The 24,559-nt window shown below is 40.6% G+C and overlaps 1 protein-coding gene across 1 annotated transcript in view; it reads left to right on the forward strand.

The window, feature by feature from the left end:
• LOC137385155 (NACHT, LRR and PYD domains-containing protein 3-like) overlaps nucleotides 1-24,329 on the forward strand; it is a 105,303-nt gene extending 80,974 nt beyond the window's left edge. The window contains exons 8-12 of the mRNA XM_068060100.1: nucleotides 4,605-4,691; nucleotides 7,943-8,113; nucleotides 8,259-8,429; nucleotides 23,002-23,169; nucleotides 23,340-24,329. Of these exons, the coding sequence (XP_067916201.1) occupies nucleotides 4,605-4,691; nucleotides 7,943-8,113; nucleotides 8,259-8,429; nucleotides 23,002-23,169; nucleotides 23,340-23,427 (685 nt within the window). The 3' untranslated portion in view covers nucleotides 23,428-24,329. The remainder of the gene's footprint in view (nucleotides 1-4,604; nucleotides 4,692-7,942; nucleotides 8,114-8,258; nucleotides 8,430-23,001; nucleotides 23,170-23,339) is intronic.
• The last annotated feature ends 230 nt before the right edge of the window (nucleotides 24,330-24,559 follow it).

Here is a 24,559-nt window from a genome sequence, read left to right on the forward strand (position 1 = left end):
ACTGGAGAAGTTAGAACTGTTTTCCTCGGAGCGAAAAAGGCTGAGGGTGATTTGATAGCGGTTTTCCAAATCATGAGGGGTCTGGACAGTGTAGATAGAGAGAAAATGTTCCCACTCGTGAAAGGATCGAGTCTGAGAGGGCACAGATTTAAAGTATTTGGTAAGAGAAGCAAAAGTGACATGACAAAACACTTTTTCATGCAGCGAGTGGTTAAGGTCTGGAATGCACTGCCTGAGAATGTGGTGCAGACAGGTTCAACTGAAGCATTTAAAAGGGAATTGGACAGTTATATGAAAGGGAAGAATGTGCAGGGTTATGGGGAGAAGATGGGAGAATGGAACTGAGGGAGTTCCTCTTTCAGAGAGCAGGTGCAGTAATGATGGGCCTAATGGCCTCCTTCTGCAGTGAAACAATTCTGTAACTCTGTGATGAAAGGTCACAGATCTGAAATGCTAAATCTGTTTCTCTCACCACAGATGCTGCCGGATCAGCGGAGTATTTCCACTACTTTCTGTTTTTATTTCAGATTTCCAGCATCCACAGTGTTTTGCTTTTACTGATGTGAAACTGTTCGTCCGGTAGTTGCTACGAATGTCCTTGCACCCTATCTTGAGTCAGTGTGTCATATTTGCCACTTTCCAATCCTCTGGCACCTCCCTTGTCACTAGGGAAGATTAGAAGAATATGACAAGCCCTTCTGCAATCTCGATCCCGCTTCCCTGAGCAACCTGGGATCTAAGCCATCCGGACCAGACGACCTATCCACTCCAATCAAAGCCAGTCTTTCCAGTCCATCCGGCCGAGCAATTTTCACCCGTCTATTACCTCCAGCATCTCCACTTCTACTGTTATTTTGTCAGCATCATCTTCCTTAGCAGACACCAATACAAAGTACTGATTAGGTATTTTAACCTTGTCCTGTGTCTTTAAGCATATATCACCTTTTTAGTTACTAATAGACCCCACCCTGCCTCTGACTACCCGCTTACCATTTACATGCTAGTAGAAGATTTTTGGATTCCCTTTTATATTAACTGCCATTCTATTCTCACATTCTCTCTTTGCCAGTCTTATTTTGCTCTTCACTTCCCCTTTCAACATATTGTATTTGTCCTGGTTCTGTCACGAAGAATGCAGCTGACATGCATCATACACCCTTTTCTTGTTTCAGTATATTCTCTACCTCGTTCATCATCCCAGGAGTCCTGGCTTTGGTTCCATTAACTTTTACCCTTGTTGGAATGGACTGAACCTGTACCTGAAACATCTCCTCCCATTGGAGACTGCTGATAATGACAACACATTGGAGAGCAGTCCAGACCATGAGCAAGGGACTGCACAGGGGGGAACAGCAAAGTGTAGAAATGCAGTGGTTATAGGAGATTCCATAGTCAGACATTTCTGTAACCCTCATTGTGAGTCCCACATGGCGTGTTGCCTCCTTCTGGCCTGGGTAAAAGAGTGGGTGCAGAATAGTTTGCAGGGGTAAGGAAGTGAGCCAGAAGTTGTGGTGCACATCAGTACCAACGACATAGAAAGAGCGGATATTGAGGTATTACGATCAGATTTTCAGGAACTAGGACGGAAGTTAAAAAATCAGACCTCGAAGGTAATAATCTCTAGATTACTCCCAGTGTCACACACCAGTGACAGTAGAAATTGGAAGATAGGGAGCATCAATATGTGGCTTGAAGCATAGTGCAGGAGGGAGTTCTTCAGAGTCTTGGGGCATTGGGACCAGTTCTGGGTCAGGAGGCACCTATTCAAAAGAGACTGGTTCCACCCGAACAGGACTGGGACCAATGTCCTTGTGAAGATGTTCACTAGTGTGGTTGTGGAGGGTTTAAACTAAATTGGCAGGGGGTGGGCACTAGTATATAGAAGTAGAATAGAGGAATAAGGTACCTAAAGTAGTGAGTGTATTGGATAGTACTAGAGAAGGAATTAGTACCATATTAGATAGGAGCAGACAACAACAACAGCTGATATTTATATAGCACCTTTGATGTAATAAAATGACCCAACGCACTTCACAGGAGTATTATAAAACAAAGTACGACAGTGAACCACGTGCATGTGTCAGCTCTGGCTCAGTTGGTCGCAATCTCGCCTCTGACTCACAATGTTCTGAATTCAAGTTCTACTCCAGGGCTTGAACACAAAAATCAAGACTGACACTGCAATGCAGTACTGAGGGAACGCTGCATTGTCAGAGGTACTGTCTTTCACATGAGATGTTAAACTGAGGTCCCATCTACCAGCTTGGGTGGATGTAAAAGATTCTATGGCACTATTTTGTAGAAGAGCAGGGGGATTTTCCCTGGTGTCCTGGCCAATCCTGACCCTCAATCAATGTCACAGAAACAGATTGTCTGCTCATTATCACATTGCTGTTTGTGGGAGTTTACTGTGTGTAAATTAGCTGTCACACTTCCTACATTACAACAGTGACTACACTTCAAAAATACTTTATTGGCTGTAAAGTGTTTTGAGACGTCCGGTGGTCGTGAAAAGCACGTTAGAAATGCAAGTGTTTCTTTTTATTTACATAAGGATATTATATCAGGTGACCAAAAGCTTGGTCAAAGAGGTAGGTTTTTAAAAAAGTCTTAAAGGAGGAAAGCAGTGCAGGGAGGGTCTTCCAGAGCTCGGGGCCTACACAACTGAAGGCACAGCCATCAATGGTGGAGCGATTAAAACTGTGGATGTGCCAGAGGCCAGAATTAGAGGAGTGTAGGTAACTTGCAGAGGTGTGGGGCTGGAGGAGATTACAGAAATTGATGAAGAAGAACTATCGAGAATAATACAAAGACATGTTCAGAATGCATGGACTGGATTTTACTGGGCTTCTGATGTCAGGCTCCTTGGTGGGGGAGAATCAGAAGATCGTTCCGGCAGAGGCCACCACATCGGGAGGGTTGGGCCTGATTTTCCTGGCGGCAGCGAGGCTCCATGGCGCCCCCCCCTCCCCCGGGCAACGGGGCACGGCTTGGCAATGAACATCATGAATACATTTAAATAAACTTACCTGGGATTTTTCGGCCCACCGTGATCTTCAATGCAGCAGCTGGCATTACCGTGTCTTCACTTCCCCATCTGGGGAAAGAAGGCCTGACACTGGTGAGGAGGGGAGGAGTTAAAATTTTTAGTGAGGGGGGTGGGGCGGGGGTCGGGGTCAAATAAACATAATGGGTGCAGAGGATGATGGGAAGGGGTGAACTTTAAATTTTGTACAGTTTGCGGGAGGGGGAAGGTCATATTCCCAAGGTAAGTCTTATGTGGGGAGGGGAAGGGCAAATATTTAATTATTATTCGGGGGTGGGAAAGGGACATTAGAATTTGATTAGGTGCATTGTGTTGGGGCGGGGGAGTTCTTTAAAAATGTAAATTAACTGGCAGAATCTGACTGATCTCCTGATCTGACTGTTTCTTTGCCAATTTGCATGTGGATTGGGAAATAATCCAGTAATTATTGCCCTTGAGGTCCTGCTTTTTTAGTTTAGCTCCTAACACCTGATATTCTCTCAGCAGGATCTCCTCCCGGTTCCTACATATGTTGTTTGTTCCAACATCGACCAGGACAACTGGATTATTCCTTCCCCTTCCAAATTGCTCTCCTGCCACCATAAGATATCCCTTACCCTGGCACCTTGTAGACAACGCGTCCGACAGGATTCTCATTCATGTCTGCAGAGGACACTATCCATCCCTCTAATTATAGAAACCCTTATCACTACCACATTCTATTCTGCTCTTTCCCCCTTGGACAGTCTTCTGAGCCACAGTGCCTTGGTCTACATTGTGACTGTCCTCCCCACAGTCTTTCTTCTTGTCCTCACAGGTAACAAGTACATTGTACCTTTTGGACAGGACCTGTGTTTGAGGAACCTCCTTCTCAATCTCTCCTCAGTCCTCACCACGCTGCTCCCTAATGGTTACATCTTCTTCTTGAACCTGTGATTTTCTCTGAACTGTGACTGTTTTCTGGATAAAACTGTGAAGACATTCCACCCCCTCCCTTATGTTTGGGAATGTCTCTAACTCACATTCCAGCCCATTGACTCTGAGCTGGAATGACTGAAGACGGAGACATTTCCTGCTGGTGTGGGAATGTGGGACAGTCTCACTATCCTCAAACTCCCACATGCTACAGTCCGAACACGTAGCCTGCCCTGTCATCTCCAGTCTTTTATAATTAATTTGTTTATTGATAATCTGAATAAATGTAATTAGGTCTTTTAAAACAATTAATAAAAAATGCTACTTTTATGTATTACATTTATCTAATAAAGTAGTATATTTATTTCCCCAAGCAATGTTTAATTCAGATGCTGTCACTTAGAGAGATAAAAACACACTGTAATACTCACCAACCAATCACCTACCTTCTGTTCTGTTACTTCCCTGTTTGATGTTTATTGACAGCTCCTGAATATATGAGGAGTTCTACAGTGTGAGATTCATTGTCAGTGATGGGAAAATCTGGTTATTAATTTTCTCAAGTCTTTTTCAGTGTTTCCTGTAACATTCAACAGAAAGTGAATTATATCAGGTCCAGGGTTTGATTCAGTTTGTTTCTCACTCTCTGTCTGTTTGTGTTTAGACTGGGTTTCAATAATCTGGGAGATTCAGGAGTGAAACTACTGTCTGCGGCTTTGAGGAACCCGGACTGTAAAATACAAGAACTGAGGTAAGTACCAGATTGTGTGAGATTGTGTTTATAATAACTGGATAGCTGACACTGTATATTATTATCAATAACAGTATTATTAATAAACACTTTACATTATTATTAGTATCATCATTAGTGTGAATGCTAAGCATTGAACATTATTCATACCAATAATGGTGTTATAAATAAATACTGGGGATTTACTCTGATTCCTGTTATTTCTCCATCTTTGATCCCAGCCTGCAAGTAAACACTGTCTCAGATTCTTGTCTTGAGCATCTCACCTCCACTCTCAGTATAAACCAGTCACTGACAGCTCTGTACCTGAGTGATAATAAACTGGGAGATTCAGGTGTGAAACTACAGTCTGCAGCTTTGAAGAACTCAGACTGTAAAATACAGGCACTGTGATAAGTGCCAAATGTATATTAATTATCTTTAATTGTATGCAGATTGTGGGCATGAGCCCAGACTGTAAAATACAGACACTGGAGTAAGTCCCCTCTCGCCACTCCAGTTCACCATCCGCTTCCACACCTGTATGCTCGCTGTTCCCTCCCGCTGCTCTCTCCCCGCGTCGCTGCCAGGAGAAGCGGCCTGGAGGGGGTGTGTGGTATGCGAGCGAGGTGCCAGCGACGATGCATGAAGTGTGTGGCGGGATGGAGCAGCAGATGAGCCGGTGCGCGTGATGTGTGCGAGCGGGGTTTCAGCGGCGAGGCGGGATGCTGCGGTGAAGAGCTTGGAGCAGCGAGTGCACAGGCGCGGGAACGAAAACAGGAGTGAACAGGGAAGAGAAGCGGCGACTGAGGCTCCGATCGCGGGAGGGAGCGGGGTATAGTTGGAGGGATGGAGATTGCAATCGCGCGATCATTGAGGGCTGAAGCAACACTCTGAAATTTTACGTCTGACGTCATTACGTGCTGACGTTGACGAGCGCTTGCAGGGGCCCATCCTGGCAAGCTGGTGATGACGTCGGTGATTGATCTGCACATGCTCTGCGTTGTCAGGAGCCTTTCCGGGAAAAACCCCATAAAAAACTACAATCCCAGCAGCAATGATCAGAAATGTTAGAAAGCAAGAGTAAATTGTTGGGCGTTGATTACCCTCTGATGTTCTCAGAATCTGAACCATATGACCAGGTGAGGTGAAAGTGATTGCCCTTGATATCGAGGGAGCATTTGACCGGGTGTGGCATCAAGGAGCCCGAAGCAAATTGAAGTTATTGGAATCAGTGGAAAACTCTCCAGTGGTTCGGGTCATGACCGAGGATGGAGGAGTGCACTGTCTTTCTCTAGTTCCACTTCTCCACAGGTCACAACATGTATTTAAATGTTTTACCCAGTTACTGATACAGTGACCTATTTTCAACTTCATTTTCCCACGGACCCGTCATATCCCTTTATTCTCAGAGAGACCAAAAATCTGTCTATCCCAGCCTTAAATGTATTCAACGATGGAGTATCCACAACCCTCTGGAGTAGAGATGCACTGAAGCAAGTCACTATGCCTCCTTCAACAGCATCTTCCAAACCCACGACCTCTCCCACCGAGAAGGACAATGGCAACAGACGCGTGGGAACACCGCCATCTGCAAATTCCCCTCCAGGCCACACACCATCCTCACTTGGGAATATATTGCCGTTCCTTCACTGTTCCTGGGTCAAAATACTGGAATTTCCTCTCTAACAGCATTGTGGATGTACCTACACCAGAGAGACTGCAGAGGTTCAAGAAGGTAGCTCACCAGCACCTTCCCAAGGGCAATTAGGGATGGCCAACAAATGCTGGCCTTTGCAGCGAAGCCCACATCTACGAAACAAATAAGTATAAAAAAATGACCAGTGGAAGAATGAAGTGGAGATGTGGACATGGGTTGTGTTCCGACGAGAAAGGAAACAAGGTATGGCCTTGGCGTTGCTTCGGACCAGAAGTAAAATAAGAAGTAAAATGCTTTGTGAGCTGCCTCCCTGTCAGTTAAAAACTGATGATGGTTTGGATCTTCTATTAGAGTTCTTGGATGAAATGTCATTGTCATAGTTTGATACGTTTTGGAAAATAGATGTTTATTCAAAGGAAGAATATATCATGTACTTTAACAGATTGTATAAAAGATTGGCAAAATTCACTTTAGAGATCCCTGGTTCAGTGCTAGCACTTAAATTGCTGGCTTGTGCCAAGGTGTAGCATAGGGACATGTTCCTGGTTCTAACTGGTCTTCAGTTCTTGGAGAGAGAGAGACTCCCTGTTTGATCAGATGTCTGCTCTTGAAAAGATTCCTGGGGCCTTGGTGGAGCAAATGGGATATTCGCAGTAACACAAAGAATAGAAGAATGAATGATTGGCAGATTTGGAAATGGACCAGATACTGGATACAGGGGTCAGTACAATGGAATGGTTATGGACAGTCAGATCCGGCTATTATAGCAAAGACAAAATTGGAAGAGCAATAAAATGTGACTGAATCCCAGCAATGGCAAAGGAGCAGTTAATAGATGCATCTGGTGTGGCTCCAAATACCATTATGCCATGATCTGCACAAAGCGTAGAGGCAAAGTCCTCAATAACACATGGGACAGAGGATTCTGAGATGAAGACTTTGATGAAGCCGAACAAATTGTACATGTCACAAGGAGTTTTAGTCCTTTACTGAATGTTGCTCACAGGCCTGTTTCACTGTGTCGTGCTAGTAGTGCTTGCACTTCAACAGTGTGTAGAACAGATCGGTTAAAATGTTATCCATGTTTACTAAGTTGTGAGAATTGACGCAATGCTTAAGTGTATAAAAGGACTAATTGCTTCAGGTTTAGTGATGACAACACATTGTGGACAGTACGGAGAATCAGAATACCATGTGAAATAGCTGGAGCAAGCCATGTTATCAGTTCTGATGTCTCTCGTGAGATATCTGTGCGGATGAATAAACCTTCTATCAAAGAGGAACAAATGGAACTTGACATACAGTGTGATAAGGCAATTACTCTTAGAAAATATGTGGATCTACAGTTTGCCCAATCAGGACATTATTGCATCCCCTTAGCAAAACACATTTTTTCTTATCAGAGTGTTAGACAATTATTAATAGAGTCATAGATTCATACAGCACAGAAACATGCCGTATTTTTCTATGTTTTTATAAACACTGCATTATTATTAGTTTCAGAAATAGTGCTATTGCTAAGCACTGCACGTTATTCGTATCAGTAATGGTGTTATAAATAAACACACGGGATTTACTCTGATTCCTGTTATTTTTCCATCTTTTATACCAGGCTGAAAGAAAACAATCTCACAGATTCTTCTGCCGAGGTTCTTGCCTCTGTTCTCAGTATAAACCGGTCACTGATGGTTCTGAACCTGAGTGATAATAAACTGGGAGATTCAGGAGTGAAACTACTGTCTGCAGCTTTGAGGAACCCGCACTGCAGAATACAAGAACTGCTGTAAGTACCAGATTGTGTAAGATTGTATTTATAAAAATTGAATGTCTGACAATGCCCATTATTATTATTACTATCAGTAATAGTGTTATTAATAAACACAGCAAATTTACTCTGACTCCTGATATTTCTCCATCTTTGATGCCAGACTGGAAGATAACGACCTCACAGCTTCTTGTATGAATGATCTCGCCTCTGCTCTCAGCACAAACCAATCACTCACGTTTATGGATCTGGGTTATAATACACTGGGAGACTCAGGACTGAGACTAATGTCTGCAGCTCTGAAGAACCCAGACTGTAAAATTCAGAAATTGCGGTAAGTGCTAATTGTATATTGATTTGTTTAATTGTGAGCAGGTAGAGCGCATTAACTGGGGTTTCACATGAGCACATATAAAGAGGCACTTATTGAAATTGTGCTGTGATTGAGTGGGAAGGTGTATGCTTGTAATGCTTAACTCTATAAATTAATAGAAGACTGAGTAAAGATTATCTCCAATAATATTCTTCACCAACTGCCTTTCCAGAGTAGAATATGGTAACAGAAAATGGTTGCCTCAAGGTGAAGGTCCAAGACTATGAAAATAAGGCTGCGTTTGCTGTCAATGCAACCACTAGGTGGCGCAGTATGGGCAGATTTGCAAATGTAGCCTCAGCGACTGAAACGTCACTGTCCGCACAGCAGATAGGAAAAGGAGTGGAAGAATTATAGTGATAGGGTATTCTGTCGTAAGGGGTACAGATAGGCGTCTCTGTGGCCACAAACGTGACTCTAGGATGGTATGTTGCCTCCCTGGTGCGAGGGTCAAGGGTATCATTGAGTGGCTGCAGGGCATTCTGAAGTGGGAGGGTGAACAGTCAGAGTTCGTGGTACGCATTGGTACCGACGACACAGGTAGAAAGAGGGATGAGGTCCTGAAATAAGAATTTAGGGAGCTAGGTAGCAGATTAAAAAGCAGGACTTCAAAGGTTGTAATCTCTGGATTACTCCCGGTGCCACATGCTAGTTAGTATAGGAATAGGAGATGAATGCGTGGTTGAAGAGATGGTGCAGGAGGGAGGGCTTTAGTTTCCTGGATCACTGGGTATGTTTCTGGCAAAGGTGTGATCTGTACAAGTTGGACGGGTTGCACCTGAATCGGAACGGAACCAACATCCTTGCTGGGAGGTTTGCTAGTGCTATTGTGGCGGGGGTGGGGGGGGGGCGGGGAGCGGGGGGGGGAGTTGAAACTAATTTGGCAGCAGAATGGGATACAGAGTGGAGGTGCAGAGAAACTGTGTCAGTCTGGAAGGCAGAGCAAGTATAGACCTGTTAAGGCACAAGTGAAAATTGCAAGGCTGGATTGCATCTATTTTAATGCAAGGATTCTTACTAGTAAGGCAGATGAATTGAGAGCGCTGAATAGCACATGGGATTATGATATTGTTGCTATCACAGAGACAATGTTGAGGGAGGGGCTGGACTGGCAGCTCAATATTCCAGGGTAAAGAATCTTCAGGCGTGACAGGGGAGGGGATAAAAGAGGAGGTGGCATTACACTGTTGATCAAGGAGTCAATTACTGCAGTAAGAAGGGATGATATTTTAGAAGGTTCCTCAAATGAGGCCATATAGGTACATTGAAAAACAAGAAGGGGGCAATCACTTGGCTGGATGTGTCCTAAAGGCCTCCAAACAGTCAGGGAGCGATAGAGGAGCAGATATGTAGGCAAATATCAGAGCGGTGTAAAAATAATAGGGTAATAACTGAGATATTCTTAGTGTAAAAGGCTTAAAGGGGACAGAATTCTTAAAATGCATAGAGCAGAGCTTTTTGAGCCAGTACTTAGAAGGTCCTACAAGTGAAGGGGCAGTACTGGACCTAACCCTCGGGAATGAAGCTGGCCATGTGCTAGAAGTGTCAGTGGGGGTGCATTTCGGGGATAGTGACCACAACTCAGTAAGATTTAAGGTAGTTAGGAAGAAGAACAAAGACAGGCCCGAAATAAAGGTATTGAATTGGGGGAAGGTCGATTTCAATATTGTAAAACAGGATCTGGCCAAGGGAGACTGGGAGCAGCTACTTGTCGGAAAGTCTACATCAGACCAGTGGGAGTCATGCAAAGAGGAAATAGTGAGGGCTCAGAGCCAACATGTACCCATTAAGATGAAGGGTAGGACCAACAAGTTCAGGGAACCCTGGATGCCAAGGGATATAGAGGATTGGATCAGGGAATAAAAGGAGGCTTATGGCAGTTCGGAGCGCTGATAATAGCGGAGGCACTAGAGGAGTATAGAAAGTGTAGGGGGGGGGGGTACTAAAAAAAAGCAATTAGGAGTGCGAAGAGTGGACATGAAAAAACACTGGTGGACATGATAAAGGAAAATCCTAAGGCATTTTATAAGTATATTAAGGGCAAAAGGATAACCAGGGAAAGAGTAGGTCCCATTAGGGACCAAAGTGGCAATGTATGTGTGCAACCGGTGGACATGAGTGGGGTTTCAAATGATTACTTTGCATCTGTGTTCACTATAGAGAAGGACAATTTAGGTGTAGAGATCAGGGAGGGGGATTGTCATATACTTGAACATATTAGCATTGAAAGGGAGGAAGTGTTATCTGTTTTAGTGGGCATAAAAGTGGATAAATCTCCAGGCCCAGATGAGATATATCCCAGGCTGTTATGTGACGTAACGGAGAAGATAGCAGGGGCTCTTTCACAGATTTTACAATCCTCTCTGGCCACAGGAGAGGTACCAGAGGACTGGAGGACTGCGAATGTGGTGCCATTATTCAAGATGGGTAGAAGGGATAAACCAGGTAATTACAGGTCAGGGATTCTAACATCAGTGGTTGGGAAACTATTGGTAAAACCTCTGAGGGACAGGATTAATCTCCACTTGGAGAGGCAGGGATTGATCAGGGATAGTCAGCATGGCATTGTCAGGGGCGATCGTGTCGAACTAACGTTATTGAATTTTCCAAGGCGGTCACTAGATGTGTCGATGAGGGTAAAGCAGTTGATGTAATCTACATGGACTTCAGTAAGGCTTTTCATAAGGTACCAAATGGGAGATTGGTTAAGATGTTAACAGCCCATGGGATTGAGGGCAATTTGGCAAAGTGGATCCAAAATTGGCTTCGTGGCAGGAAGCAGAGGGTGATGGTCGAGGGCTGTTTTTGCGAGTGGAATCTGTGAACAGTGGTGTACCACAGGGATCGGTGCTGGGACCCTTCCTGTTTGTAGTGTACATTAATGATTTAGACATGAATATAGGAGGCATGATAAGCAAGTTGGCAGAGGACAGGAAAATTTGTGGCATTGTAAATAGTGAGGAGGAAAGTCTTAGATTACAGGACGATATAGATGGGCTGGTAAGATGGGCAGAACAATGGCAAATGGAATTTATTCCTAATAAATGTGAGGTGATGCATTTTGGGAGGACTAACAAGGCAAGGGAATATGCAATGGACGGTAAGTCCCTAGGAAGTACAGAAGGTAAGAGGGACCTTGGTGTACTTGTCCATAGATCACTGAAGGCAACAGCACAGGTAGATAAGGTGGTTAGGAAGGCATATGGGATACTTGCCTTTACCAGCCGAGGCATAGAATATAAGAGCAGGGAGGTTATGATGGAGTTGTATAAAACACTAGTTAGGCCACAGCTGGAGTACTGTGGCACCACACTCTAGGAAGGATGTGATTGCACTGTAGAGGGTGCAAAGGAGATTCACCAGGTGTTGCCTGGGCTGGAGCATTTCAGAGAGACTGAAAAGGCTAGGGTTGTTTTCCTTAGAGCAGAGAAGGCTGAGGGGGGACCTGATTGAGGTTACAAAATTATGAGGGGCGTTGATAGGTTAGATAGGAAGAAACTTTTTCTCAGCGGAGGGGTCATTTTGTAGGGGGCATAGATTTAAGGTCAGGGGTAGGATGTTTAGCGGGGATATGATGAAAAATAAATCACCCAGAGGGTGGTTGGAATCTGGAACACACTGCCTGACGAGGTGTTATAGGCAGGAACCCTCACAACATTTAAGAAGTATTTAGATGAGCACTTGAAACGCCATAGCATACAAGGCTACTAGCCAAGTGCTGGAAAATGGGATTAGAATAATTAGGTGCTTGATGGCTGGCACAGACACGATGGGCCAAAAGGTCTGTTTCTGTGCTGTATAACTCCATGACTCTCAAGCAGCTATCAGTATTAAAATGGGGCTATTCAATCTAACACAAAAAAATTTAACCCAAACCCTCCGCCCCCCTCAATGACTGTGATCACCGCCTCCACACACCCCCATACCCCACTCCCGCTGCAATCACCGCTTCTCTTACCCGCTCCCTCCCACACCCACCTTCCTGCCGCTTCCGACTGCTCACCACTCCATTTCACTATTCTCTCCCGCACGCGTCTGCTCGCTATTCCCTCCTGCCCAATCCCCACCTCACCATCTAGAGAATTGGCGGGGGTTGGGGTGGGGAGGGGGGCCAGCGAGGTGCTAGTGGCAAGGCGGGATGGAGTGGCAAAGAGTCGGGAGCGCCGAGCAGGCGAGCGCAGGAGAGAACAGTGGGAGAGAGCTGGGAAGAAAAGAGGTGACTGAGGCGCCTATGGCGGGAGGGAGCGGGGTACTGTTGGAGGGATAGAGATTGCAATTGCGGCCATTGAGGGGTGAAGCAACACTCTGACGTTATTTCGTCTGACACCGTTACATGGTGACGTTCACGCACACGTGCACACACCCATACTGGCAAGCTGGAGAATGTTGGGACACAGTGATGACGTCGGCGATCGCTCTGCACATGCTCTGCATTGTCAGGAGATGTTCCAGAAAAAAAGATATGAAAAAAAGTACAATCCTAGCAGCAATGATCAGAAATGGCCGAAAGCAAGTGTAATTGTTGGACTTTGATTACCCTCCGATGTTCTCGGAATCTGAACCATATGACCAGGTGAGGTGAAAGTGATTGTTCTTGATATCCAGACAGCATTTGACCGAGTGTGACATCAAGGAGCCCCAGGCAAATTGAAGTTAGTGGAAATCAGGGGAAAACTCTCCACTGGTTGGTGTTATGACCGAGGATGGAGGAGTGCACGGTCTTTCTCTAGTTCCACTTCTCCACAGGTCACAACATATATTTAAATGTTTTACCCAGTTACCGATACAGCCAATTAGAAACTTCATCTATTTTAGTTTCTGAATAAAGTTTCATTAATAATCAAGAAAATTATTAATTTATTATAAAACAAGATTCATTTCATAAAGATGCAAAGCTTTTTCACACACAGATTGAAATATGAACGTACAAATATATTCCCATCGAAATAACCCAACACACATGGACACACACACACACACACACCAGTTAAAGGAAAAATAAAGATGCTTTCTCTGCAGAGATCAACTTTTCAAAAAGAAAAACAAAAAAAAATACTTTGGACAAGTGTTTGTTAATTCTTGGAGAAAAAGTATAAGATATGGAATGTTCCAGTTAGACTGGTGTCTGGATACATGTAGACGGGAGTCACTCGTCACATGCAGTTTTGACTGGGATCTTTTCAGAAGCAGTTCGTTCAGGAGATGTGAAGAAAAAGTCTTGCAGAAACTTCTCAGGAGAAATGCTGCATCAGTTTCTCCAGTTCTCACACTGGATTCTCAGATTTCTCAAAGAGGTGGAACAGGGTGAACTGGTGACCTCTCTCTCTTAGAAGGCTGACACCCCAACTGTCCATTCAAACAGTTCAAAATGAAACCAACTCCTGACCACCATAAATCTAGACATGTGACTTCTCTGTAAACAACTCCAATAGTCAGCAAGGCCTCTGTTGTTTACTTAGCTTGAGACATGTGAGTTCCAGTAAATGTTATTAAACAAAGTCACAAGTGTCGTTCCAGTGACCTACTTTCAAAAAACAAATTACAAGTCCAGCATCTCCTCAGGTATTTCCACAGTCTTTTGAACACCATCCCTCAAAAAATATTTAAAATTGGAAGCACCTTCATAACATTGAAGTCAAACTTAGCACAAAGGAAGGTGGTTGTGGTTGTTGGAGGTCAATAATCTCAGTTCCAGGACATCACTGCAGGAGCTCCTCAGAGTAATGTCTTAGGCTGTACCATCTTGAGCTGCTTCATCAGTCACCTTCCTTCCATCATAAAGTCAGAAGTGAGGATGTTCGGTGATGATTGTACAATGTACAGTGTCACATGAACACAAGAAATTGGAGCAGGAGTAGACCACATGACCCATCGAGCCTGCTCTACCATTCAGTACGATCATGGCTAATCTTAGACTTCAACTTCACTTTCCTGCCCACTCGCCATATCCCTTGATTCCCTGAGAGACCAAAAATCTGTCTATCCCAGCCTTAAATGTATTCAACGATGGAGCATCCACAACCCTCTGGGGTACAGAATTCCAAAGACTCTCAACCATTTGAGTCGACTATTTTTTTTCTTCACGGTCCTAAATGATCGGCCGCTAATCCTGACACTGTGCCCCCGTGTTTTCGATTCCCCAACTAGTGGAGACAATCTCTGTGTCTACTCTATCCAATCCCTTCAGAATCGTAATTTTCCATGAGATGCCTCTCATTCTTCTAAACGCCAGAAAGTATGGGCCCAATTTACTCAACCTCTCATCATAGGACAACTCCATCATCCCAGGCAAACAATCTATTGAACCTTCGCTGTACTGCCTCCAGTGCAAGTATATCCTTTCTTAAATGTGGAGACAAAAACTGTGCACAGTACTCCAGATGTGGTCTCACCAAAACCTTGTACAATTGTAACAAGACTTCTTTATTCCTGTACTCCAGTCCCCTTGCAATAAATGCCAACATGCCAATTGCTTTCCCAATTGCTTGCTGTACCTGCGTGCTAACTTTTTGCATTCAAGCACACCCAAGTCTCTTTGAACATCAACACTTGCAAATTCTTCTTCTTCTTCTTTGGTCTCCTTATCTCGAGAGACAATGGATAAGCGCCTGGAGGTGGTCAGTGGTTTGTGAAGCAGCGCCTGGAGTGGCTATAAAGGCCAATTCTAGAGTGACAGGCTCTTCCACAGGTGCTGCAGAGAAATTTGTTTTTCAGGGCTGTTACACAGTTGGCTCTCCCCTTGCGCCTCTGTCTTTTTTCCTGCCAACTACTAAGTCTCTTCGACTCACCACACTTTAGCCCCGTCTTTATGGCTGCCCGCCAGCTTGCAAGTTTCATACCTTTTAAAAACTATTCTGTTTTCTATTCTTACTACCAAAGAGAGCAACTTCACATTTCCCTACATTATAGTTTATCTGCCATTCTCAATTCCTCAGGAACTGAAAGTAGTCCATGTCCCCATGCGGCAAAACCTGGATAACATCCAAGCTTGGGCTGATAAATGCCAATAAACATTCATGCAATACATTTGCCAATCGGTGACCATCTTTAACAAGAGAGAATTTAACCATAACCCCTTGACATTCAACTGCATTACTATCTCTGGGTCCCCCACTATCAACATCCTAAAGGTTACCATTAACCAGCAACTGAACTGGAGGAGCAGTTTAAATACTGTGTCCACAAGAGCAGGTCAGAGGCTTGAAATTCTTCAGCAAGTAGTCCACCTTCTGACTCCGCAAAGCCTGTCCACCATCTACAAGGCACAAGTCAAGAGTGTGATGGAATATTCTCTACTTTCCTGGATGGGTGCAGCGCCAACAACAGCCAGGGAGCTCGACACCATCCAGGATAAAGGAGCCCACTTGATCAGCACCCCATTTACCACTTTAAACATTCACTCCGTCCGCCAGGGATGAACAGTGGCAGCAGTGTACCAGATGCAAGATGCACTGCAGCAACTCACCATGTCTCCTTCAACAGCACCTTTGAAATCTGTGACCTCTTCCACCTAGAAGAACAAGGGCAGCAGACGTGTAGGAATGCCACCATCTGCAAGTTCCCCTCCAAGCCACACACCATCCTCACTTGGGAATATATCGCTGTTCCTTCACTGCTGCTTGGTGAAAATACTGGAATTCCCTTTCAACGGCACTGTGGATGTACCTACACCAGATGGACTGAAGAGGTTCAGGAAGGCAGCTAACCACTACCTTCCCAAGGGCAATTAGGGATGGCCAACAAATATTGGCTTTGCCAGCGACGCCCCATCCCACGAAACAAATAAGTATAAAAAATGACCAGTGGAAGAATGAAGTGGAGATGTGGACATGGGTTGTGTCCCGATGAGAAAGGAAACAAGGTATGGCCTTGGCGTTGCTTCGGACCAGAAGTAAAGTAAGAAGTAAAATGCTTTGTGAGATGAATCCCCATCAGTTAAAAACTGATGATGGTTTGAATCTTCTATTGGAGTTCTTGGATGAAATGTGCAAGTAAGGTGATCTATTAAATGCCTTTGAGGCATGGTCAGAGTTTGATACATTTTGGAAAACAGATGGTTATTCAAAGGAAGAATATATCATATCCATTAACAGATTGTCTAAAAGATTGACAAAATTCACTTTAGAGATCCCTGGTTCAGTGCTAACACTTATATTTCTGGATTGTGCCAAGGTGTAGCCTAGGGGCATGCTCCTGGTTCTAACTGGTTTCCAGTTCTCGGACTGAGAGAGAGATTCCCTGTTGGATCAGATGTCTGCTGTCTTGAAAAGATTCCTGGGGCCTTGGTGGAGCAAATGGAACATTTCGCAGTTACAGAAAGAATAGAAGACACAATAATTGCCAGATTTCGAAATGGACCAGATACTGGATGCAGGTGTCAGTACAATGGAATTGTTATGGACAATCAGAATGAGGATGAAAGCACCTTTAGTAGATCTGGCTATTATAGCGAAGACAAAGTTGGAACAGCAATAATAGGAGACTGAATCCCAGCAAAGGTTAAGGAACAGTTAATAGGTTCATCAGGTGTGGCTCCAAGTAACATTATGCCATGAACTGCACAACGTGTAGAGACAGAGTCCTCAAAATGACACATGGGACAGAGAATTCTGAGGCAGACGATGAAGACTTTGATGAAGCCGAGCAAATTGTATAGGTCACAAGAAGTTTTAGTCTTATACTGTATATGTTATTCGTAGACTTGTTTAACTGTGTCATGCTAGTAGTGCTTGCATTTCAACAGTATGTACAACAGATTGGTTAAAATGTTATCCAGACTCACTAATTCGTGAGAAATGATGCAATGTTAAAGAGTATAAAAGTACTACTTGCTTCAGGTTTAGTGCTGACGAGCATTGAGGTCACTAAAAAGAGTCATAATTCATATAAAATAGCTGGAGCAAGCCATGTTATCAGTACTGATGTCTCTAGCGAAGCACAAATGAAACTTGACATGGAGTGTGATAAGTCAATTACTTTCAGACAGTCAGTGGATCTGCAGTTTACCCTGTCAGAACACTATTGTGCCCCCTCAAAAAAAAACTGTTTCTTTCTTATCAGAGTGTTAGACAAGTATCAATAGCATCAGTTGATAAGAATTTTAGAGTAGAGGAGCATATTGGCTTGAAGTAATGTAGACAATTTGCTCACCCTGCTTGTCAGAGGTTAAAAAACCCTGCAGTGGTTAGCACTGCAGCCTCACAGCTCCAGGGACCCGGGTTTGATTCTGGGTACTGCCTGTGTGGAGTTTGCAAGTTCTCCCTGTGTCTGCGTGGGTTTTCTCTGGGTGCTCCGGTTTCCTCCCACAAGCCAAAAGACTTGCAGGTTGATAGGTAAATTGACCATTATAAATTGTCACTAGTATAGGTAGGTGGTAGGGAAGTATAGGGACAGGTGGGGATGTTTGGCAGGAATATGGGATTAGTGTAGGATTAGTATAAATGGGGGGTTGATGGTCGGCACAGACTCGGTGGGCCGAAGGGCCTGTTTCAGTGCTGTATCTCTAATCTAAAAAAAAAAGAAGCAGAACAAAGAGAATTAGATAGTTTGAGACCGTTGAAGTTTACTCTGTGATACCAGATAAGGGGCAAGCAGCCTTGTCACATAGGTTGAATTGTACTAAAAAGGTTCTTGCAGATGGGACTTACAAGGCTAAAGCAAGGCAGGTTTCTTGGGTTTTTGTAGAAGGGCTGGGAAATACAGAAGTTGCAGTGGGCTCCCACACTCCTGGGACAATAATTCCGAAAATCATTTTCGCTTTTTTGGTAACATATTCATGGGAGTGGGGATCAATTGACCTGAAAGCTGTATTTCTGCAGGGCGATACATTTCAGAGAGGTGTGTTTCTGAAACTTCCCAAAGAGACAGCGGATGCAGAAGGGAAACTATGGAAACTAAACAAATGCACGTATGGCCTGAATGATGTTTCCAGCGTGTGGTATTGAAAGGTCTGAGAAATACTCTGCTTTAAAATTTCAACACCTGGAGTCCAGTTGTAATAGTCAAGAGGTGTCTTTATTATGCATGCGCGGAGCCAACGCTGGACATTCCAGGTGCTTCTCCACCAAATGAGCACAGTTTATATATGTTTTCATTATCAGTTACAAATTTATGGTATTAAGTAGGCAAAGTCCACAGCACACTGGCCTCCAGTGGGCTGATAATTGTTCTCCTGTACAGTACTTGTAATGCAGGGACTTAGTATTTACAGAGTAGAACAGTAAGTACCAGACTGTGTGAGATCACGTTTATAATAACAGGACAATGAACAATACTATTATTATCAGTAATAGTGTTATTAATGAACGCTGTACATTATTATTAGTATCAGTAATAGTGTTATTAATGAACACTGTACATTATTATTGGTATCAGTAATAGTGTTATTAATGAACACTGTACATTATTATTAGTATCAGTAATAGTGTTATTAATGAACACTGTACATTATTATTATTATCAGTAATAGTGTTATTAATGAACGCTGTACATTATTATTAGTATCAGTAATAGTGTTATTAATGAACACTGTACATTATTATTATTACCAGTAATAGTGTTATTAATGAACGCTGTACATTATTATTAGTATCAGTAATAGTGTTATTAATGAACACTGTACATTATTATTAGTATCAGTAATAGTGTTATTAATGAACACTGCACATTATTATTATTATCAGTAATAGTGTTATTAATGAATGCTGTACATTATTATTAGTATCAGTAATAGTGTTATTAATGAACACTGTACATTATTATTAGTATCAGTAATAGTGTTATTAATGAACACTGTACATTATTATTATTATCAGTAATAGTGTTATTAATGAACGCTGTACATTATTATTAGTATCAGTAATAGTGTTATTAATGAACACTGTACATTATTATTAGTATCAGTAATAGTGTTATTAATGAACGCTGTACATTATTATTATTATCAGTAATAGTGTTATTAATGAACGCTGTACATTATTATTAGTATCAGTAATAGTGTTATTAATGAACACTGTACATTATTATTAGTATCAGTAATAGTGTTATTAATGAACACTGTACATTATTATTATTATCAGTAATAGTGTTATTAATGAACGCTGTACATTATTATTAGTATCAGTAATAGTGTTATTAATGAACGCTGTACATTATTATTAGTATCAGTAATAGTGTTATTAATGAACACTGTACATTATTATTATTATCAGTAATAGTGTTATTAATGAACGCTGTACATTATTATTAGTATCAGTAATAGTGTTATTAATGAACGCTGTACATTATTATTAGTATCAGTAATAGTGTTATTAATGAACACTGTACATTATTATTAGTATCAGTAATAGTGTTATTAATGAACACTGTACATTATTATTAGTATCAGTAATAGTGTTATTAATGAACACTGTACATTATTATTGGTATCAGTAATAGTGTTATTAATGAACACTGTACATTATTATTAGTATCAGTAATAGTGTTATTAATGAACACTGTACATTATTTTTAGTATCAGTAATAGTGTTATTAATGAACACTGTACATTATTATTGGTATCAGTAATAGTGTTATTAATGAACACTGTACATTATTATTGGTATCAGTAATAGTGTTATTAATGAACACTGTACATTATTATTAGTATCAGTAATAGTGTTATTAATGAACACTGTACATTATTATTGGTATCAGTAATAGTGTTATTAATGAACACTGTACATTATTATTGGTATCAGTAATAGTGTTATTAATGAACACTGTACATGATTATTAGTATCAGTAATAGTGTTATTAATGAACACTGTACATTATTATTGGTATCAGTAATAGTGTTATTAATGAACACTGTACATTATTATTAGTATCAGTAATAGTGTTATTAATGAACACTGTACATGATTATTGGTATCAGTAATAGTGTTATTAATGAACATTGTACATTATTATTAGTATCAGTAATAGTGTTATTAATGAACACTGTACATTATTATTAGTATCAGTAATAGTGTTATTAATGAACACTGTACATGATTATTAGTATCAGTAATAGTGTTATTAATGAACACTGTACATGATTATTAGTATCAGTAATAGTGTTATTAATGAACACTGTACATTATTATTAGTATCAGTAATAGTGTTATTAATGAACACTGTACATTATTATTGGTATCAGTAATAGTGTTATTAATGAACACTGTACATTATTATTAGTATCAGTAATAGTGTTATTAATGAACATTGTACATTATTATTAGTATCAGTAATAGTGTTATTAATGAACACTGTACATTATTATTAGTATCAGTAATAGTGTTATTAATGAACACTGTACATGATTATTAGTATCAGTAATAGTGTTATTAATGAACACTGTACATTATTATTAGTATCAGTAATAGTGTTATTAATGAACATTGTACATTATTATTAGTATCAGTAATAGTGTTATTAATGAACACTGTACATTATTATCGGTATCAGTAATAGTGTTATTAATGAACACTGTACATTATTATCAGTATCAGTAATAGTGTTATTAATGAACACTGTACATTATTATCGGTATCAGTAATAGTGTTATTAATGAACAGTGTACATTATTATCGGTATCAGTAATAGTGTTATTAATGAACACTGTACATTATTATCAGTATCAGTAATAGTGTTATTAATGAACACTGTACATTATTATCGGTATCAGTAATAGTGTTATTAATGAACACTGTACATTATTATTAGTATCAGTAATAGTGTTATTAATGAACACTGTACATTATTATTGGTATCAGTAATAGTGTTATTAATGAACACTGTACATTATTATTAGTATCAGTAATAGTGTTATTAATGAACACTGTACATTATTATTATTATCAGTAATAGTGTTATTAATGAACACTGTACATTATTATTGGTATCAGTAATAGTGTTATTAATGAACACTGTACATTATTATTAGTATCAGTAATAGTGTTATTAATGAACACTGTACATTATTATTGGTATCAGTAATAGTGTTATTAATGAACACTGTACATTATTATTAGTATCAGTAATAGTGTTATTAATGAACACTGTACATTATTATTAGTATCAGTAATAGTGTTATTAATGAACATTGTACATTATTATCAGTATCAGTAATAGTGTTATTAATGAACACTGTACATTATTATCAGTATCAGTAATAGTGTTATTAATGAACACTGTACATTATTATCGGTATCAGTAATAGTGTTATTAATGAACACTGTACATTATTATTAGTATCAGTAATAGTGTTATTAATGAACACTGTACATTATTATTAGTATCAGTAATAGTGTTATTAATGAACATTGTACATTATTATTGGTATCAGTAATAGTGTTATTAATGAACACTGTACATTATTATTGGTATCAGTAATAGTGTTATTAATGAACATTGTACATTATTATCAGTATCAGTAATAGTGTTATTAATGAACACTGTACATTATTATTAGTATCAGTAATAGTGTTATTAATGAACACTGTACATTATTATTGGTATCAGTAATAGTGTTATTAATGAACACTGTACATTATTATTAGTATCAGTAATAGTGTTATTAATGAACACTGTACATTATTATTAGTATCAGTAATAGTGTTATTAATGAACATTGTACATTATTATTATTATCAGTAATAGTGTTATTAATGAACACTGTACATTATTATTGGTATCAGTAATAGTGTTATTAATGAACACTGTACATTATTATTGGTATCAGTAATAGTGTTATTAATGAACATTGTACATTATTATTAGTATCAGTAATAGTGTTATTAATGAACACTGTACATTATTATTAGTATCAGTAATAGTGTTATTAATGAACACTGTACATTATTATTAATATCAGTAATAGTGTTATTAATGAACACTGTACATTATTATTGGTATCAGTAATAGTGTTATTAATGAACACTGTACATTATTATTATTATCAGTAATAGTGTTATTAATGAACACTATACATTATTATTGGTATCAGTAATAGTGTTATTAATGAACATTGAACATTATTATTAGTATCAGTAATAGTGTTATTAATGAACACTGTACATTATTATTGGTATCAGTAATAGTGTTATTAATGAACACTGTACATTATTATTAGTATCAGTAATAGTGTTATTAATGAACACTGTACATTATTATTAATATCAGTAATAGTGTTATTAATGAACACTGTACATTATTATTGGTATCAGTAATAGTGTTATTAATGAACACTGTACATTATTATTAGTATCAGTAATAGTGTTATTAATGAACACTGTACATTATTATTAGTATCAGTAATAGTGTTATTAATGAACATTGTACATTATTATTAGTATCAGTAATAGTGTTATTAATGAACACTGTACATTATTATTAGTATCAGTAATAGTGTTATTAATGAACACTGTACATTATTATTAGTATCAGTAATAGTGTTATTAATGAACCCAGGCGATTTATACTGATACCTGTTATTTCTTTCACTGATCTGCAGTCTATGGGATGTCGGTCTCACAGATTTGTGTGCCAAGTATCTCGCCTCTGCTCTCAGTACAAACCTGTCACTGACGTTACTGCACCTGGGATTAAATTCCTTCACAGACCGATCAGTCCCCACTCTCCGCCGCCTCATACTGAATTGTCAACGTCTGGAGCAGATCGAGTGAGTGTTTGTGTTAATGTTTAATGTAATAAATAAAATAGAAATGGGATTCAGTCACTCTTATCAGTAATATCTCGGTAATTATTATTGAAATATTAATCCCAGTCTCCCTGTTATTTACACTATTGTTCAATCTGTTTATTTCATGTTTAATCTTTAATCTGTTTCAGGTTGTGGGGGAACCAATTCAGTTCAACCGGAAAGAATCAGCTGAAGTCACTGCAGGGTAGAAGACCCAAACTGTTTGTGGTTGTGTGAACATTTCAGTTTGTAATCATCACTGTTCTCTCTCTCTGAACATTTTTGGCCAATTTTCTGTCCTTCCCCTTTAATTGGCCGCGCTCCAGGTTTAAATCCTATTGGCTGTTTCACTGTTTCCAGCTCGAGCTGAGCGAGTGTCATCTCCCATTGTGACATCAGAGGCCCAGCAACAGGGTCACGTGACTCAGCCGCCCGGCCCCACAGCGCTGTTTCTGCAGGATATCCGGGACTGAATGTTCCCCAATGGGGCACTGGGGAAATGTACAGACAGGAAGGGTCCAGGGTGGGGCTCAGTCTGGGCTGCAGTGGGACACACAATATCCCTGGGTTTGGGAATTACGTTATCCAGGGTTCACACTCAGTATCAGGACCCAGTGACCCTGCTGGGAAGTGAACCTGTGTGTGTTCAGGATGGAGACAGGCTCTGTTCAGCTTGGATAGATCCCACCATCCAATAGATACCAATACCCAGTGTCTGGGGTCACCCAGAGACAGTATCCTATTGGGGAGGTTCCTGAAACTGATGCACCCAGGATGGGTCAGCACTGCGAGAAATGGGGAAAGTGTCAGTCGGGAATCCCACTGTTCTGTCTGGGTGATCGTGAGCATTTGTAGTGTTTAAAGATCCTGAATTTAAAGTGTTTCTGGCACCAGCATGGGAGCAGGTACTGGTGTTACCATGGAAATTAAACATTGTGTACTTACTGTGGACTGAATTTTCAAACGGAATCACCTGAGACTGTAAACCATGAGATTGTGAAAAGGTGCAATGACCCTGTGAAACATCCTGAGGAAACTGAGGGGTCGATGAACGGACTTGTTACCTGTACTCACCTGGATTTGTATAATGACTTCCACTTGGAAATGTTTTATTAAACTTCACCTCTGTATCACTGCCTCCTGGATGATGTAACAGTACTGATGAGAATTGTTATTGTGTGATGTTGAATTAAATGATACATTATCTTAACAAGTACATCTCAGGACTTCTTACCAACTTCAAATTTGGGAATAGTTTCAGAGAGTTTTGACCATGGAATCCCTTCTTATATTTTCTGGTCATAGAAAAGCCTCTGGAGACTGAGTTCATTCAATCGTGACCTCACTATTGTTTGAATTGTCCAATTAG

This window comes from Heterodontus francisci, chromosome 28, assembly GCF_036365525.1.
Source record: "Heterodontus francisci isolate sHetFra1 chromosome 28, sHetFra1.hap1, whole genome shotgun sequence".
Taxonomy (NCBI): domain Eukaryota; kingdom Metazoa; phylum Chordata; class Chondrichthyes; order Heterodontiformes; family Heterodontidae; genus Heterodontus; species Heterodontus francisci.